At 39.4% G+C, this 20,709-nt stretch overlaps 1 protein-coding gene across 1 annotated transcript in view; it reads right to left on the bottom strand.

The window, feature by feature from the left end:
- Positions 1–4,509: 4,509 nt before the first annotated feature.
- Positions 4,510–20,709, bottom strand: part of ADCY8 (adenylate cyclase 8) — a gene marked incomplete at its 3' end in the record, with an annotated part of 132,402 nt that continues 116,202 nt past the window's right edge. Inside the window, exons 14-18 of the mRNA XM_082304201.1 lie at positions 19,580–19,738; positions 15,931–16,077; positions 8,957–9,049; positions 6,496–6,610; positions 4,510–4,997 (exon numbers count right to left, since the gene is read on the bottom strand). Coding sequence (XP_082160327.1) covers positions 4,510–4,997; positions 6,496–6,610; positions 8,957–9,049; positions 15,931–16,077; positions 19,580–19,738 — 1,002 coding nt within the window. The remainder of the gene's footprint in view (positions 4,998–6,495; positions 6,611–8,956; positions 9,050–15,930; positions 16,078–19,579; positions 19,739–20,709) is intronic.

Below are 20,709 nucleotides of genomic sequence, written 5' to 3'. Positions count from 1 at the left end.
TTTTTTTTTTTAAATATTGCAAAGCTGAAGGAGGCGCTGATTTCAAGACCCTCAAAAGGTACATGCACTATGAAACAGAGAGATCTTCAGCATATCTATATTAACATATTTATCAGCCAGAAAAAAACACCTTGGGCTGGGGGAGATCTGGGTCAAGAGAAGCAGCGTGAGTGACATTTTACAGGAGATGTTGTCTAACCAGCCCTGCACATTGCTGTCATTTTCACATGAAAGAGTTGAATGAATCAGTCTCTGGATGGCTCTGTAACTCTGACAGCCATCACCTAAAAAAGACCTTAGTGGAAAATGGACAGAAAAAAATATTTTCTTTTTTTTAAAATTGGGCCTCGTTTACTAAAGTTACATAAATCAAGGAAATATTTTGTTCTACCAGGAGAGCTAATGAGAGCATTCCTTAAATACTAACTGAACTGCAGTAAGTTTCAAGTGCCTAGAGATATGCATATTGAATTTTTACCCCTTCCCTCCCATCTGCTGACTTCTCCACTGTCATATTTTTCCCCTCCTCCAGCAAAGCGCAGAGCCGGGGAAACCACAAACGCTTAATCGTGTCACTGCCATTGAGCAACAGAAAAAGATTAATGAGGAGGTTAATAAGTTGACTGTGCAATTATAACGCTTACCATGTACCACCGACAATGGTTAATGTGGTTATTTCCTGCTCCTCTGATCATTTCACTGCGTGTTCGTCAAGTCAGCTCTGGAGCCAGGCTCCCTGCTCCCAGCGTTGCAGCTGGGTAGTGTGCAGCGACAGAACACGTGGCTATCAGCCACCTTTGCTGTGTATTTGTATAAACTCCTTGACTCCCATTGCACTTAGGGAAGGCAGCTGAAGTTCTACTAATGAGAAAAGGATTAGATGAGATTTTTTTTTTGCTGCACTTTTCAAAATGTGCAAATGACTCTGAAGTAATCAGGAATGGAATAAAGCTGAGGACAGTGAGTGATATTTTTCCCCTGTGTGCAAGGACTATTTTTTTAATTGCTTTTTTTCTCAGCACACACTTCTAAATGATATCACATCTATCACACTGTTCTAAGTAGGAGTAAACTCTCTTCTGTCTTGAGTCTTAATGTGAGCTAAGAGTAGATACTTTGACAGGTGTTAGTACCTAATTGTGACTTTCTGGATAGATGTTACTAAAATTGGTGAATGGCATAAATTAATCAACACTAAAACCTTTTCACTGTCCTGCAAACAAGCACTCTTGCCATAGATATGATCTTTACTAGAATATAGGAGTGAGGGTTGCAAATATGCACTTGGAGCGTTACGGAGTAAAGAGTTTGGTACAGAGTTATTGTCCAGATAGTCAATATTCCATCTGCTTTAATGATTAAGAATGAGTACTTCAAAGCTGGCATAAGCTGCCCTTGGTGTCGTTGATTGTATGCTGCTTTTCAGAGAAGAAAGCTGTGGATTTCAGCCTGTTTGTTTAGAAAACATTTGTCATCAGAGCTTATGGCACGGAGCTTGTTGGAGGGACCGAGGTACAAATTTCTGAGCAAGCAGCTGGCTGCCGTTTGTTTCTGTGGTGCACATTTGTAGAAATAAATAAAGTGACATCAAAGAGTACAGTCAGTTTCTGCCAAGGCTTTCTCCTCTTAATGGCGAAAATCTAGGAAAGCTCTCAATATTGGCTAGCTAGTTTGGCCAAAGAGTTATAATATCAAGGCAATTTACCTTTATTAACCCAAGCATGCATGTTTCAAACGGTATTAACCAGGTGTTTTGGCTTTATAGGTCCTTCTTGTATGAGCAATTCTACCCTGTATGAACAAGAAACCCTGAAGATAGAGTTGTGAGGCAAAGCTGAATACTCTAATGGTACCATAAAATCATGGAGTAAAACTAGATGACTGAGAGCATAAATAATAGCTGCTGCTCCACTGAAAACAGATGCTACAATGAGAAATAACATTGCTGAACCTTTAAGGTCATCACACTTGGAAAAGGAACAAGCAGTGTAATTGCTGGAGTGACAAATAACCATCTAGTGTAGACAAACAGTCCCAAGCAGGGATTTACCTGCAGCAGTCACAGGTGAAATTCCTCACTAAAGAATTATTCATGGCAATGAGCTGATTTAGTAAACTCTTTATCTGGTCAACACAGACTCAGGCTTCATTAGCAAACAATTTTGCTTGGGAACATAGTTATGCTAATGGGGATTTTGAGAGGGATAACATAGAAAGCCATCCATGTCTATGATAAGAAGCAGGAGATTTGGGGCTGTGCTAAGGAGCAGTGAAGTTGCCCTCACAGCTCCAGTCTCCAATCCTGTTATCTAGTTAACACCTTCCACTCACTGCTAATTGTCATTACAGAGGTTGGCAGCAGTGATGAGAATCATAAAACCAGTTCAGTTGGGATATGTATTTAGCAAGAATTAAATGTTTAGAGAACCAGAAGTGAACCCATCCAGCACAGAAATAAGCTGCGAAGGAGAGGACGGTTGTTAATGAGCTGTTTAAACCAGCCAAAACTTCTTTCTTTAGTGCTTCAAATATGACTATAAATGTGAAATTATTTTAACTGCTTCAGATGCTAGCTCTTCCTTGTCTTCATCTCCTGCAGTATCAGCACTGGCCTGGGAGAGCTGAGGGGCTCAGCTTTCCCTATGTGGCCTAACAAAAAAGATATTTGTGGGGATTCAAAGGCGTAATCAATTTGGAGTGAGAGCTCATTTACTGGCAGCATCATCATTGGGTGCAACATTTTAGACTGCTCTGCTCTCTGTGCTCAGACCCATCCTTCAGTGATACAATTTTCTCTGAAATTTATTTGGTCATTTTTATTATTTTCTGTTTCTGAAGACAACACTCAGCTGTTTAAATTTTGCCCCACATACCCATTCACCAGGCTACTTTATAATGAAAAAACATTATTTTTGTCTTATTACAATTAAACACTTCCATGTTTTGGTGCCTCTTTTCTTAGGCAACAATGGTGTATCATAAAATGTAGGAATCAAGATTTCCTAGCCATAATGGCCATCTTTATAAAAATGTGCCTGGTCCAGTGGTGATGCTCCCAAGAAACCCCAGTTTTCATTAAGGACTGAGTAACAGACTGTAAAAAGCAAGGCTCATATTTACAAAGAATCCATATGTTGCACTGCACTGGTTGTGTGGGGTCTCGTCTGGGGATTGCTGTGTGATTACAGGTTCTGCTGCTTCCATCTATGATTTATATTAAAGATAATATTTACTGAGACAAACCCAGCTCCTTTGAGCATACAGACTTGATGAGAGGTTCGTTTGTGCACTTTACAGCTCAGTATGAATCATAGCACCGATGCATATAGGAACCTGTGCTATGTATTTACTGTTTCCAAGAGGAACCTGATTAGCCATTCCCCCAAAAGTTATCCTCCTTTTATCGCAGAGCTTGTAGCACCTAGGTGTGTCATTGTAGCATCCCAGCAGGACTGTCTCTGTGCTGGCACACAAACAATTTGGGTTATCCTCAGTCTTGGCCTCTCTCCCTCTTGAGGCAACTGAGCAGGAGTTTAGCAGTGAGCTTTATCTCCTACTGTACTTCAGCATGTACTCATTTTTCAGCCTCAGAGAGCTTTTGTTTTGGTAAAAACAGACTGGTGATGGCGTTAAGAGCTAAGCTCTGAAAGTTACTCCAGAGAATTTGATTAATTCCTTGACTGGACAATAGACTCAGCTGTAGACTCCAGACACATCATTCAAGGTCTAATTCTGTCATCCATTCATAGGTGTCTTGTGCTGGTCAAGATACCATAGTGCATATGAGCCCTTCAAATGGGACTGACAGATATAACATAGTGCCTACAGGAGAGCTTTGACCTCCTGGCGTGGGTGCAAGAGGTCAGGTGGATACTGACATGCAATATATCTGTCTCCAGTGCAGTCACCCATTTGTGAGGAGGATGCCTTAGGCTGTTTTAACAACCCACAGCCAGTGAACGCGATGGAATCAGTGGGTTTAGGGTAAGATCCACCTCATTTATCTCCCAGATAGATACACCTTAAAATCCTTTGGGTGTATTGACTGGCTTTTCCCTGGCTGTTATGGACACCAGGCAGCTAGCTTAGATGCGTATTACTCTACTTGAAGGCAACTAAAGGTGAGAAGAACCTACTCCATCTCCTTATGCCTTGGCTTTCACCCAAAAAGTGTAGACAGTGTTGCCTCCTTTCCCCATGATTAACTCCCGACATAAATTCATGTTCTAAATCCCTTCAGTCAGGGGTTTATTTTCATGCCTTTCTACAGGTAACTGGCACAGCAGAGTGGTGGCCTACAGCTACTATGTCTGGACATTCAGAGGTTAATCACAGCTGCGGGGAGAGATGCTGGCACCATTTGTTAAAATGTAGGAATTTGAATCTCATAGAAATATCACACCAGAAAATAATCACACTTCTGCTAAAAAAAATTAAACCCTTTTTATTTGTATATTTATTTTTATATATAAAAGAAATACAAAAAAAAGAACACAAACAAAATGCTGATTATGGCAATTCAGTTTTGTCAGCCCCCTCTGCCTGGGCTGCTGCCTCAGATCCACCAGGAGTGAGCAAAGTCCTCCGGTTGTAATGTCCTTTTATGATTCCAGAGTTATTGTTCTCATTAAGGATTTGCTTCTGTTTTTGCCTATTAAGAGACTGTACAAGTCCTAATACAACAGCTGCTAACGAATACTGTCCAGTCAGTTTTCTTGGTTGTAAGATTAAAGGATTTGGTTGAACTCTTCCTAGAAGAAAATATGTTTTGATTTTTCCTTCCTGTTCACTGATACCTTTGACATAAATTTCTCCTCGGTAGTCGAAGGCAAATCCCCGGTCCTTCAGGATCAGATACGTTTCTTCAGGCACTTGTATTCTGTCACTAACACCTGTGCTGTCCATTCGACTTGCTAAATTAACCGTTTTGCCCCAGATATCATATTGGGGTTTCTTAGCACCGATAACTCCTGCTACGACAGAGCCATGGCTAATCCCTATTAAAAAAGAAAAAAATAAAAAAAATTGAGAAGGGCTAGCCAGTTAGACAACAGTGGTTGAAAACCATATTTACACTTAAGATCCAGATGAAGCCTTGTTCAGATACACTTATCTCTAAGCTTAAGGAAGAGGTGTATATACAAAGTAAATAAAAAAAAAAAAAAAAGCCAGAAAAGCTAGAAAACACAAAAAGTGATATCCACAGAGTTATTTTACAAGACATCATCACAGTGGAACCACAGTACTTAGGTATCATCTGTATTCTGCACACTATTGCCAAAGCTCCTGCAAACTGATTCTTATGTAGTAGGAAAGATCTGTCTAGAAGGATCTTTCTGGGTCTACACTTGTTGAAGGCAATCTTGCTAGTGCGATACAGTCAAGAAATTACATTCTTATGTTCCATGAAGTGAAAATATTAAAGTATCCTGTGAAGTTATTGAAAGACTGTATCTTGTAAGATTGTTGCATAAATTCAAGCAATAATGTTTTTTTCTACAGCAGTGATTTAGGAATACATTTAGCAATAGTGAAAGGCACATCTTTGGGAAAAGGATCTTGGTTTTTTAGATTTTTTTTTTAAAGAATTTTTTTTTTTAACTGGTGATAGAAACAATTTCCAAATACTGTTGCATTCCTGCTCTATGAAATCTTTGCAAGAGATCCACGCCTACTAAGAGTGGATGAATGTTCCCTCAGAAATCTTGGGAACTGGGAGTTTTCTGTTCAAAACTGTTTGGAAGTGCAGATCACAGATAGTGATGCTGCGACCCTCCATGCTATGGCTGATGAATATACTTCAGCTTTTTCATGGCAGGGTTGTCTGTAAGGGATATGTTTCTTCCGGGTGGTTTTTTGTTTTGGCCAGTGGTCTGGTCAGCAGGAGAAGCCATCAGATTTCCTCCTGCCACGTGCCATATATTCAGGCCATCTTTTCATGTCCCATCCTACTAGCCATCCAGGATATCCCATCCAGCATAATAGGCTCCCCATCACAGCAATTCAGAGCTGCTGCCGCAGGGACAGGTCAGGTCAGAACTGGAATTCAGTTTTTGTGCAAAATCAAAGTACTACACACAGGGATTAGGATAAGTTACTATTATTCCTTTGCTGAATTAAAATAAAAGATGGAGATTAATTAGAGACTGCAAGCCAGTATCAAGCTTGGGGTTAGGTCTGGGCTGCCCAGTTCATTTTCTGTGTTATACCTATGGGCTCTTGGCTAGACTTGCTAAAGACAGTAGCTTAATTACGTATTCACATTTCACTAAACCTAAAAACTTCTGCAGTCCCCAAATCAGGCCCATATTCTGTAAACAGAGTATTTCTCCTTTCTAAATTTGCCAGGGATTAAGTCAATTTGAAAACAGGGGGTACAGAATTTTGAGTCTTTTAAATTTTACAAGTCCTTGCAATGCTCCTGGGGTGCACTTACAGAGTCGGATCCTTGCAGACAAAACCCCAATTCAATTCCCATGTTTGAACTATGCTTACCAATACGGAGTTCAAAGTTGTTAAATGAATGCTTGTTGATCTCCTGTATGCTTTCATTCAGAGCTATGGAGAAGTCGGCCAGAGCACACAAATGCCCCCATTTGTCTTCACATTGCTGAGGAGTAAGTTATAAATCAGTATGTCAGAAAAGTTTTGCATTTGCCCACCTCCCGCGCACACCTACCAAGTGCCAGGTATCTGAATTTGGAATTTGTAAGAACAATCTCAACATACTAGGTCCAACAGAGGGAGCATATTATTAATGGTAACGCTTCCCATTTATATTACAGCACTTCTATACCTAGATACAGAGAAGCTTAGTGTGAAGTACCAAAGAAAGTAATTTCCTGTCAGTAATCTGACAGGCAATCAGGGGAATTAATAAGGCATGTGAAATCTATCTAAGGCTGAGAAAGAAAGTACAGAGAGGATTGATTAGCTAAGGTGCAAGGGACAAAAACTAGTGAGAACCAGGGATCACCCGGGTAAACAAGAAGTAGAAAGAAAGAAGTGAAAGACATAATTTTCCTTTGTTGAAACTGTCACCCAGGAAAAGCACCAATCCCAGTGCTCTCAGGGATGGAATAGTGACAGGAACAACAGGGCAAGTCAGGCAACCTGGGACCAGTTAAGTGGGAGAGAAAAGGCTATTCTGTAGCTCATTAATTGCCTCTGCTTAGAGCGGTCAAGTCACTCCCTGCTCTTTCCCCTCCGTTTCTATTCCTACAGGGCAGTCGATACACAGATGGAGACCAGGAGTGGGTTTTGATCTTCCCAGAACACCAACAGAGCAGATGGTGGGGCAGGGACTCCCAAGGGAGGACAGGGAACTCCTTGTTTCTCTGAGTAGGCAGTGGAGTAAGGAACAGCTGTGGTTTCGGCCCGATAGCGGTATGATGTCATCTCATCTATTCTGAAGCCAGGTAATTCTTTCGTCAAACAAATTTCCAGTCTATAGGAACGAAGCACTGCAAGCCCCACCCCCCCAGGTCATGCAGTCCAGCCCTTTGAATTTTCATCATCCTCGGTGTTTAATACTGAACATAAGCATCTCCCTGGCATCACCCTGTTCTGTTCACACTGTGCTTGGTCCTTGTCCTCAGCCTCATTCAGTTCACAGCATGCCAAACTCCCTCAGCAGCCCTCACCTCTTAGATGCTGACAAGGTGATAGACATGTATGTAGGAAGATAAGTATAAATAAATACATAAAATATATAAATACATAAAAATTCTGTTAGGCTATTATAGTTCAAGAAAAAGCATGAGTTAATCAGTCTTGGAAATACAGTAAAGATTTTCTCCCTTTGAATTTTTACCCACATCAAGAGTCAAAAGAAGTGGTTAGGAGCTGTGTGGTTATAACCAGCTACCTCCCTGATGTTCAGTCCTTCTTTGCTCATCTCTGCACAGAAGCATTTTGAATTGGAACAAACAAAAATCTCATGCATGTCTAGTTTTGTTGATTTCTAGCTGTCAGCATCACTTGTTAGTCTGTAGGTGGGAGATGCTCAGCTAGTTACACTCCACATGTTTTATAATATATTCTAAACAAACAATGGAAATTTTCTAGTTTATAAAGCTCGCACTAATCTGTCTTCTGCTTTCCTGGCAGTTGCAATCAACGTGGGCAGATCTGACTCCCACTCTGTGGTTGATCTGGGGCAGCACACTCTTTTTGTGGTGCTCTTCCTTTGGGGAGAGGCACTGGTTGCCAAACTAGACAGATTTCAGCAACAGCCAGCTTCTCGCTGGATGTATTTTAGAGCCCCATCTTATTCCTTTGGAGACCCCGTTTCCAGGCATATTCTTTGGTGTAATTATAAATGGATTTCTCTCATCTGACTTGTCTGAGGTTTATGGCTGTGACTGTGCTCTCTGTGGTTCATTTTTCCCTCAGCTTGGTTTGCACTCTGCAAGTGAGGGCAGCGTGCAGACTTCTGGTTTTGTGATGTTCTTCAATTGAACTGACGGGTATGCTTTCTTTTTGATGTATAGTTTATCGTGCTGTCTGTAGATATACAGCTGCATCATCACAAAAATGTATAAATGCAACCTTACACTTGCATAAGTATGCTGTCAGTTAATAGATCCTCTCTTTTCATAGATTATTGGAGGTTGTCAGCCAGATTCCAGTCTGAGTTACAGTGGTAACTTTAGAGTATGTCCGAAGATATAGATAGACCTGCTCTAGGTTCACATCAGTGTGATTGAAAGGCGATTTTTTTTTTCTCCTATAAACCTAAATTTGAGGAAAAAATCCATATGGTTCTCGTTCTGAGCACAAGATGACATTTCAATTCATCAAGAAGTGCAACTGTTGTCTGCCAGAAGCCACAAATGTCTGTTTTCTTTTAGCAAACACAGCTCTATGAATATCAGAAAGATAACACTAATATTCTCTAATATGAATGGTTGGACACACCAAAAGCTTTGATTCTTAAAGAAAACTATTCTCTTACCTGTTTTTCAGGTGATAATCCTGACACGGCCATGTATGTGCTGCCAATCGTTTTAATTTTTTCAATATCCTGAAATCTCTCTTCACCTAGTAACTAATACATATGTAAAAAAACACTGTTACTTGTGTAATTCTTAATGCAAAATGCTTCTACAGATACTGAAATGTATCGTTACACACATAGTATCTTCCAGCTGGTCACAGCGCACAGTTCGTTCTGGATTCTGGGGAAAACTGAGCTGGGACTCTTTGCAACATCATCTACTTACAGAGTGCATTCAAGCTAAATTTTGCTGTGCTCTGTAAAGCTGTTGTTTGGTAAATTACATAATGGATAATATAAGACATATATCTTCCAGCCTAACTTAAATGCAGATGAGTCCTGCATTTCCTGAGGTATAATCACTGAAAATTAGTGAAGACAAACTGTGTATGTGTGTGTGAATATAAAAAGACTTGATCACTTGAAAGTGTTCCTAAATCTCTTTTGGAGGAGATTTAGGAACTCAGTTTACAAATTAAGTGCTGCTACAGCAACATTTCAGGTGAGGAGCCCAGTCTTAAAGGGAATTCAGTCCACTTAAAATAACCATTTTAACCATCTTACACAGTCAATGGATAGAGATAGATGCCTCCAAAGAACTTCAATGAGAGATCAAGTCCTCCCATGTCCCATGCTTCTCTCTACTTACTGTCAGACCTAACACTGGTATGTCCATTGGGTCATTCAGTCTGCACTTTTGTTATGTATTTTCCCCTTCTACAAAAAATATAGGGAACCAATATGGGAAGTGGTAAACAGCTGTACCTATTTGGGATGGCTATAGTTGCTAAGGAGGCATAAAGAACTTGTCAGATTGAGAATCTGCTAGAGGAAGAATAAATTTAGTCTAGTGACTGATGCACTGCATGGGGTGGGAGCAACAGTTTGGTCCCTATTCCAAGTCCGTATTCACAGTTTAACTTAGGACTTTCCATGAAAGAGAAGCCAGAGCCTTACATTCCTTGAGAGACTTAAGCAGAGGTCAGGTTGTGAACTCTGTCAATGAGCTTTATGTGGGATATGGGCACATAGGCTTTAAAAATGTGTATTGTTGATGTTAATACCAAAATACCCTGGGAAACTTCATGATAAGTGGTATGGTATCTATCTAATAAATTTAGGCATCAATATGGTTAGGCAATCTTGGAAGGAAAAAAAAAGCAGATCACAGAGGCAAGGCATTTCAAACTTTCAGTTCAACTTAGTTGGGATTTAAATGAAAAAAATCTTGCTGTGGTCAGGCAAAAATTTAATGAAGCATTTCCCTCTTCTGTTATACGGTCATGCATTTTTTTTTTCCATCTTGTGGGTTTGAGTTTCCCGTCAATTAAAAACTAAAGGGATTATTTCATTCAAAGGGAGAAACATACCAAAGACATAACATGAAATATCCCCTGCCATTGAACTAACCGCAGCATACGTCAGCTGGAGCGCCGGGGTCTTGGAAGCTTTGCTGTTCGTGTACAGCTATCGCACCATCTGTCTCTAATGGGAGGCTGCACACAATTGTGCGCAGGGAATACAAAGCCATATGGTTAATGGCTCCCTTCCAAGTCAGGAAAGTCCAAAAACTTGACCTGCTCCTTGTTTTTCTTCAAACTGCCAGAAAAGCCCATTATCTGTATTTCCCTCCTACAAGGGCAGCTCTTCCAACTGCTCTCTTAAAGAAAAAGATCATTTCTTGTAGATCTGCTTTTGTGAGCAGTCTGAGAGCACCAGGTGTGTGGGCAAGGGAAGAAAATGGTCTTGGTTAAAAACAGCCTATATTTTCATTTCCAGATGGTTGCTGGAAGCAACAGCAAACAGCACAGTAATTTAAAATGTATAAGTATGTAAAATGACTCTTTTTAAGAAAGAAAGAAGCTATTGGCTGTGAGGCAACTTAGAAGAAATAATCTCAAGTTATCTTTTTTCTTCTCATTCATTATTGTTTCCAAATCTCTGTTTTTTCCTGCTTTATCCTATCTGTTAGATAGCTTCTTTCCTTCTTCAAATAATGGTTTATTTACCAATTACTTTCTTCACAGTATGACAGGATGATGGATTTTTATATTGGGGAAAGATATTCCAGCTCAGTCCTAAATCAGCTGCTATTTGTTACAACATTTTAAATAGGCTTGCTAATTTACCAAGATAGTCCAGGGAACATTTTCAAATACTAGAACATGGTTGGTATCTGAAAAACAACTAATGGCTTGATGCTGCAATTCATGTACAGCCAAGGTTATATGGAGGTCAGACCCTGAGATATACACACGGAATGAAACATGTACAAAGTAATACAAAAGAGAATGTTCCAGCACATGGCACACAATTGCAAAGTAATCAGCAAAGTCTGAAAGCAGGATCCTGCGTTCTGCCGAAATTTCTATTTGTGGCAACATAATATATTAAAATCTGTTGTCATAAACACCGTGTAAATCACTGCAGGATCAAGAAAACTGGGGGAAAAAAGAGCACATGAACTAGAAAGCTCTTATTAAAGCACAAATCCCAACTGTAACATCACTAAGATACATAAATGATAGATTAAAAAGGCTAGAAAGAATATTACATTAAAAAAAAAAATTCCTTCAAGACTCATAATCTTCAGGAGAAATGTTCCATTATTTTTTTGGTGCAACATCTCTAAGAATGGGAGTTTAGCCCTGTATGTGTCTTAATACTACAGTCATATAAAAAGGGGTAATTATAAAAGTAGACTTGCAATGTTCATCTTTGTTTTTTGATGTATGAACTGTTCCTGTCAGCACCTCTGTGCTTGGGTACAAAATAGGAAATTATATGTAACTGTATTCTATAATGATGCTATATGTCAAAATAAAAAAATAATCTTCTTTTGCCAGTCCAGAAACCAACACCTCCCATTCTGCCTCAGTCAACAGGAAGCCTGGATAATTTGGAAATCAACAAGATTTGTGAGCCATCAGGAAAAAAAAAAACAAACAAACAACTGAGTAAAGGCTGTGCTTTGAGAAAAGTCAATCACCTACTCCTCAGGAACGACTTTTGGACCAGGTTCCTTTGGCTCCCTAAGAAAGATCCAGTCACAACCTGACTCCTCTTTAGGCTCCTACCCTGTGCAGTTGTTGGTGGCAGGTTCTGTTCCACTGTTCACTATTTTTTGTTTGACTCTCTAACACAGATCCATTACCTGGAAAACAAAGTAACAGGTCTGGATTGTAAGCCTTCTGTTTCATAGTAACAAGGAAACTCCTCTAAAAAGAAGAAAGAAATAACCCTGATCTCCTTCTTGTGCACCTATCACGTTTTCCAAACCAGGTCATTTTGTATTTGTATTTTTACCACTGCTTTCATTCAGAAACCTCTTCCTGGCCCTATGGACAGAGCATCACTACTACTACTATCTATGTAAGGAAAGGAGGGGACTCACACTGTAGAATCTGATTTGAGATTAGGAACTCAATTCAGTTGTCTAAACATAGATGTCTAGTGTCATCTAGAGCATGCTTCTCTGAAAAACCTCTAATGGCTTGCTGCAGAACAGCATGAGTTTTCTGATGGTGCAGCATGGGACCTGACAATCCCGTGTGGGTGTCTCAAATCACCTAGGATATCTCAAACAACCTTAACAATTCCATGACTCTAAGATTCTATAAATGGCACCAGGTACCGATGTCTTACGCTCCTGTGCTAAGACTTCTGCATTTGGGCATTGCTACAGAGGTGTTCACATGATGCTGAGGAGCAAACATTTCCCATGGCTAACAAATCTGCTCTGCTCTCAAGCTGCACATCTGCATTTTGCTTCCAGGGCCGTATTGAGACAGTGGACAATCTTGGCAAGAAACATCATGAAAAACAATGAATAGTGACATCATGTAGTGTCCGTCAATAGTTACATGGAAACATTACTGGCCCTGAAACATCATGCCTGAAATGACTTCTGGTTCCTTTTCCATGGGTAGGATTATTCATTTCAGTTGTTCTGTCTGGCATATCACCTTTCAGATTGCTTAGACAGAATAAACTAATGGCATGGCCATGCTGGAAGTAGGTTAGCAGTCAGCAGGGGATCACATAATTTCATTTACTACCCGTACCAAGAACATATCTGTTATTCAAATAAACATGTCTGGGACATAATACAGTCCCTAATTAGGTCCTTAATTAATTACAGAGCAGGTGTTAGGAGCCTGAATGTAATATTGTGTTAGCGTTTTTGATGAAAACCTTATCTTCAGTAATCGCCACAACAGCAATGGAATTTTGTTGTGAAGATTATATGAACATGCATGACAAAATATCTTAAATTAATTCATAGCAATAGGCTTTGCATGAAGTTTGAGCCATAATCATTTTAATCAGATCTGGAAAGAAAAACAAAACTATTAATCAAGAAGCATGCTGACAGCTGTGCAAGATCTCAGAGATAAAAAGTAGATATTTATACCTATAGGGAAAGCAGTGCAGGAGCTTAGCACATTACAGAGCTCTTCTCATAGGAAAGTAGTTTTGTTTTCTACTAAAATGCACAGGGATGCATCCCTTGTGAATTCTTTTATTTCCCACTAGTAATTTTAGTATCTGGCCAATTATATGCATAAACTCTCAATTTCATTGTCTCTCAGAGTTTGGTAATCTTAACCCTGGTCCTATTTTTATGAGCTACCACTATATGAACATTCCCCATGCCCAGGATGAGGAAGGATGAAGGTGCAGTTAAGACCCTGATCTGCATTCATATTTAGGTTCTAGCTCCTAGCATGGGAACAGGTATCTTTTTTTAAAAAAAAATGCAGGAAAGCCAATTACCCCTTTGTGCCTTTGTTTTCCATTTATGAAATGAAGATAACATAACTTCCACCAGAGGAAAAAATTGAAAATAAATTCTTCAAAACTCGTGAGAGGCTTTAGGTACTTGCTGCTCAGGATGGAATAATAATAAAAAACCAATATATTGTTTTCCTAATCTTTTTTTCTCAGTCGCATGCCTTCCATTTTCATCTTTTCCTCCAGTATCTTCCTCTGAAGCCCTTGGAGATACTTGCTCTTCAACACAAAAACCCCAAACCAAAACAAAAACTCTAGGCTACATCCTCAAAGGGAGATAGGGGTTTAAAGTAGGACTAAGGTAGAATTAAGCAATTAAAAAAAAAAAGACACTGATTCTCAAATCTTCATTCAGCTATATTCTAAACCCTGGAGAGGTCTGAATTCTACCAATGCTTTAGTTTTCTGGAAAAAAAGTTTTCTGTGTGATTAATCTATGGGCAGAATCCTGGTCCAGATGTGAAGACTAAGTATGCCTTCTTTTCTTCTCTCAAAAACTCAATCTTTTGCCCTCTGATAATGCTTTTTGAATTGAGAGCCAAAGTAGTAAAAGATGTTCTCTTTTTCCAAGCCACAACCTAAGTGGAGTTTTTCCCTTCCCTGTTTTAGACAATTGCTCATGGTTACATAGCTTATGTGGGATGTGAGATCCCGATCCAGCTCCTGTTGAGGGAACAAATTCTGTTTTCTTGAACTGCATCTTAATTTTAAGCTAACAAGACACTCATGACTTCTCCATTTGATATTCTACCACAATACAGAAATGAATTAAAAAAATCCTTGGGATAAACAGAGATTAAACAGAACATGGGTTTCTTGGTTAGCATTTTTTACTCTTTCTCAATGATTTCTTGCTATCCATGTGCCCTCTCCCCTGCTGTCCAGTTTAGTACTAATCTTGCGTTGCTCAGCAGAATTCTAAAACGGATCTCTTTTTCCCACTTTCTCTCCAAATAACTTCTCCAAAACCAGAGTCACAGACCAGTGATACCACCACCACCTCCCTCTTTCCCCTCCCCTTTTCCATCTGGACCATTCCAGTCTGGCAGACAGATCCAATCTCACTGTCAAGCAGAGATGGCTCAGATTCTGCTTCTACCACTCGGGGAGCTCAGGAGGGCTACACACTCCTGAAAACTGCTTGCAGTGTATAGGTTAAAATTCCCCATGCGACGTAATTTTGGCCTTACTTTTGCACCCTTTCTAGTTTTAAAGTTTTTTCAAAGCTCTTCGTTGGTCTATCCTTTGTCCCCTTTCTTAATTCCTCTTGGGCTCATTGCAGGACACGATACCACCTGTCTAAGCTTCCTTACTAACTAGTTGGCAGAGTATGCAATACCAAGCACGCAGCTTGCTCCTGACTTCCTCTTCACTTTCCAATTTTTCCTTGCTTCCACCTGGCAATAGCTACACCAGGGACCTGACTTTTCTTCTCCTGTTTATCTTATCCCCTCTTCAGCTCCCTTTCTGAAATTAACTGGATAGGATACCTAAATAAATTCCTTTTCCTTTCTATGTCCTTTCCATTTATTTTTTTTTTTTTTAATTTCCCTTCACCTCTGAATTTCTCAGTAAAGAAAGTAGCTTTACTTCATTTACCTCTGCATTACATACCTGACCAGACAAGTCTTCTCAGTTAATATGTCACCACCTTTCATTCTCTACCCAACATTTGATTCTGAGCTGTGCGCTTCGCATTTAACTTGACACTGGTTTACCTTTAACATTCATTGAGTCCATTCAACCAATGTCTTCAAAAGAATATCTTTATCTGTTTGGATTTAGACCACTACTTTCCAGAACTGTTGCAAATACCTTCATCCTTCTTTCATCTACAGAGTTAAGGCATGCTCTACTTCTAGATACATTGGAGCAGATTGTGCTTTTATTTATGCATGTTTATACTCAAGTAACTATTGATTTCAGTATCTATGGCACTAGGTCATTCAGACCAAAATTTTGCAAGACTAAGTGCAAAAAAAGCAAAATAGACAATGGTAATAGCAACTGGAGTAAAAAAATCAGACAATTATTTAAAGCAGAATCGTTACTAAATTTGATAATTTAGGATGGCATGGTTGGTATTTGGGAACTGATTGTTTAAGCACTGTCAGATTTCCTCTAGTAGCTGGTATTACCTCATCAAAGTCTGCAATGATTTCATTCAGCAAGCGTAGACATTCTACTCCTTGGTTATTCATCTCGGTCTGGGAATAGAAGTCAGCAAATCCAGGAATAGAAGCAAACATCACACCAACAGCATCATAGGACTGAGAGTATAATTCCTAAAAGAACAATGAAGAAAAATGAGTTTGTTAATATAGGGAAGATAACATAATTGGCTGCAATTAAAATAAGTTTCTTATTTTTTCCATGCATAATACGTTAATATCTGAGGTTAGGATTTGTATATTAAGTGTTAGCTAAGTTCAACAGGAGGAGGCTGACAGCTCTCACATTTTTATCACGGATTGTATGCAGGGTTTGCCCTTTCTCTGAAAGCCTGCTCTTTCTGCTTCTGAGGTCAGGGGGCTACACCAGCAAAAATGAAATACAATTTTTCATTTTGATTTATATGGGGAACCACTTTAAGAAATGAAGGATTCATTTGCAAGTATGAATACCAGAGAATCAAACACTGTTAGGCAAGTAAAGGAACCCAATTAAAATGTCTAATTTGACCTCTTTGTAAAGAGTCCTCTCAGTTACCACATTTTCTGGTGGATAATTTATACTTCACACTACTGCAGCTCTTTACAAGTTTGTTTATTCACAGGTTTTCAGAGAGCCCTTGCTCTATGGTAAACTGTGGTTCTCCTAAGGTGACTATGGAGCCCTTTGGTTGCCTGGCTCTGGGAGACGTTCCTGCTATTGAGGTTTGAAAGGAGGGAGAAACAGAACTGAGAGCGATAAAGGAGTTACTGAGGACAGAAAGCAGCTTATAAGGGATCAGACACAGGAGGCTATTAGGATAAAGTATGCCCTGGGATAAGCTTCCACTTATGTTATTCATACAATTCACTCTGGTACTGAATGACAGATTTATTTATGGATAGGTTCTTGTGATTTTATACGTGAAAATGCGGTCAGTTCTTCTCCGAACTCAAACAAATTTTTAGGAACAAAACTAATACCAAGGACATAGCCCTCCCCCTCCCCGCCCCCAACTCCTGCTATGCTTTTCTAGTGGCTAATACACCACAAGCACATGCATTCTCTTTTGTTTAAATTTTTTCTAGCTTCCTCTTCTGTAGTTTTACGCAATGGCCAATAGTTCTGTGACTTCTCTTACGGCATTCTGACGTGGAGTAGTTGCTTCTCAATGTTCTTGTTAGTGTGCTTTAGGAAATTTTAGTGCTTTGCTCTCATGATAAAAGGACTTACTGCTGGACACCATACGCCTAATGTGAACACCTCAGGCTCCTCTTCTTCCTTCATTCTGCTTCTCCCTAGGAAGGCATCCTGAACCCTTGCCCTGCACTTTGCTATGCTGCTAATGCCGGTGCTTATCTAGACTCTTTAACATGTCCTACAGTAAAAGTGGGAAAATTCTGCTAGTTTCCAAGGACACTGCAAAGCTTTGATTGAGAGAAAACATGATTGATTCCCTTCCTGCTCTTACACTTTCACTGAAGAACATCTGCAGGGTCATGGAAGGCATACTCTAAGGACACTCTTATTGCCTTTCATAGGTACAGAAAAAAGTAATACGTGTTAGTTTGTGGATGCTTATGGAAGACTAGACAATATGTGCCAGGAGAAGCATATGTACACTCAGGCATACTCTTTCCTCAGATCGTGAACACAGAAAACAACTGGCTGAGCCTTCAGCTGCTCAGTTTTTCTATTTTTGGTAAGAAGCATCAAGACAGAAATAATACATCCACGAGAAAACGCTTACAGTACACATTTGGGAATTCATTTTTTGAGAGCAGAGAAGTTAACTTAATGGCCAGACATGAACTGCAGGATTGATTGTACTGAAATCTGGTAGATGTTACAGCCAGCCGTCTCATGCATAAATCACCCCCAAGTACAGTCACTCTGGAAATTGCCTTACAAAAAGTAGGGGTGGTGGAATTGAATTCAGTGGCAAATTATTGAAGCATCAGCAGTGATCCATGGGACATCTGTTTGCTTTTGAAGATTATTATGCATGTGAGTGTATGTGAATGAATGTGTAAGAAAGGACACGTATTCCTTGAAAATCCATAATGCAGATATGCCAGAACACACTCATGGTTGGTATTGGAGCCTGCTCCATTTGCAATGAAGCATTTTAACCTGATTACTTTCACACACACATTTTCTCATGTGCAGAGCAGTGTTTTTACGGCAGTTTAATACCCACAGAGTGTAAAATTCCTCAAGAGGCCGATTTCTAAAGTGCCTTTTCTTGTAGGTTCTCACTACATCCTCCTTCCCTAGATGATATTTGAAATCACATCTTCAGTACACAATGATTCCTCATTGTCTAGTCTAATTTATCTGGCTACCTCTATTTCCAAAAAGTACAATCAGAAAACGGTAGCCTTGATTCCTTTTTGCTGCACAATGAATAAATATATCAGTGCTGGCAAGCTGAATCTTGCAACATTTGTAACCTCATAAAAGAAAATTCCAATATTACATGAGAAAATTTCAGTTTCATCATACAATAGCCTTTATTCATAGATAATATTATAATACTCATTTGCCTTATTTCAGATGAGGAGTACATGACTTACTGCTGCTTTCAGAAACAAATTCTGGACTTTCCTTTATCCCTTCAGCAGCCTATCTTCAAACTCTGTCTTAAGAATATCCAGAGACTCCATTATCAAGCTTTTCTTCGTGTACTGCAAACACTCTTTAGGAACATAGCCACAAATTATGTTTCTGAAACGGGTATTTCATTAAGTGCCCCAGAGAGGCAATTCAGGGGCAATACAAAATGACAAAAACGTTCTCTTGGGTCTGAAGATGTGAGAGGCTCAGGTATGTTTCAGCCTGTTGTACAGTTGCCTTCCATAATAACTGGCAGGGCTATAATAATACTTCTGTAACACTGGGCTATCGTAAGGTTGCACAGGCATCTGTTAAATTCACATATCTTGTTTAGGAATACTAGATTTTCATAGACTTATAGGTTGGAAGGGACCTCTGAAGTTCATCTAATACAGTTCCCACTCAAAGCAGGGCCAATTAGGTCAATATTCTCATGGCCTTGTTCAGTTGAGGGTTGAATATCTCCAAGACTGGAGATTTCACAACCTCTCTGAGTCCTGATGCAACGACCACTTTCCCAGGGATCTTTATTCCTTTGTATCTAACATGGATTTTTCTTTCTGCAACTTGTGTCATTGCATTTTGTCCTTCCACTTCCACATTGGAGAAGAGTTTGTCTCTGTCTTCTCTATAAACACCTATTAAGTAGTTGAAGACAATGATGAAAACCTCTTTCAGCCTTTTCCTCTTAAGGTTGAATGAACACAGCTCTCTCAGCCTCTCCTCATATGTCATGTGCCTCTAATCATCTTGGTGGCCCTCCACTAGACTCGCTGTAGTAGGTCTATGTGTCTCGTACTAGTAAGCCTGAACCTGGAAACACCATTCTAGATGTGGTCCTAGAAGTGCAGAACCCCTTACTTTAAAACATGAATGTTTTTTTAATGTGGATCAGATACCAAATATTGGAAGTATTTGTGTTGAGAATCCTACCAAGAACTAAGTTCTAACAATTTCCTAACAGATCTGCTTTTCTTTTGCTAATTAGACAAAAGTATCAGAAATAAAGCTGATACATACTTCATTATCCCGATCTTTCTCCAGGAAATGACGGGCAACGTGACTGGGTAAAATATTCCGTAGCATATTTTCATTGTGCTCCCTTAACTCCTTCATTTCATTGATTTCTTCTTTTGCTTGAACACGCCACAAAAAATCCAGCCTTGCTGTGTATTCAAGCTGTAGTTCCAGAAAGAAAAAAAAGGTAAAAATAAAACTCGACAAGATAAGAGTAGACATTGTATTGTCATCCTGGCAGGCTGCTCCTGCCATGTAACCGCCTTCAGTGCTGCTGGAGATCTTTGACTCTGAAAGAATTTGATTTCATTGCCAGAAAAAGAGATTATTTCTTTGCCTTGTCTATGGTGAACATCTCAGAGGAATCTTGGGCAAAATAATATTTGTCTTATTACTGCTATGGTCAGTGGTTAGAAATGTCACAAAATTATTTTCCTTTTAAACATCTCTTTATCAGTTAGATAATGGAGTCAGACAGAAGGTATTGGAAGATACTGGTATTGGTATGAAATAAATATGTTCCCCTTTTCATATATGTTTTCAAATGAAATGGGTTTCATGAGAAAATAGCACAAGGGTCATTCTAAACACTTTGCAGAGACAGGTAGTTTACTTCTCAAGGATCAGCATCTTTCAGCAAAACTATATAAAACAGCCCAACACACTCCTAAAGAGCACTTTCAAATCTGTAGCACCAAAATGAAGTATTTCTACTGTTGGGACATGCAGTTATTTGCAATTTAAGTCTTTTAAAAGATAGTGAAAGACATGTTATTTGATGCCCCCTCAAATACTCTCTCCCTGATGTATTGTGGATCCAGAGTCTGCAGTCACAATTTAGTACATGCACAGTGGCAATGCCTGATACCCTCAGCCTTATCTAAAGTTAAATGGTTTTCAGTGCTGTATGTGTGCAGAACAAAAGGAAGACTCCTGCACAGCACAGCTTATATATCCACATATGTATGTATTGTGTATTTTTATATATATACATATAAATGCATATTCATATATACATAAATGGCAACTGTCTGCTAGCTGAAGCAGGGAACATGTCAAAACATCATGTTGTTTGCCTGAGAGGCACGTGTGTCAGCACATGGACAAAACCAACACTGCTAGAATTTTTGGGT

This window comes from Platalea leucorodia (genome assembly GCF_965183815.1).
Source record: "Platalea leucorodia genome assembly, chromosome: 1".
NCBI lineage: Eukaryota > Metazoa > Chordata > Aves > Pelecaniformes > Threskiornithidae > Platalea > Platalea leucorodia.
This window is presented reverse-complemented; position numbering and strand designations above follow the sequence as displayed.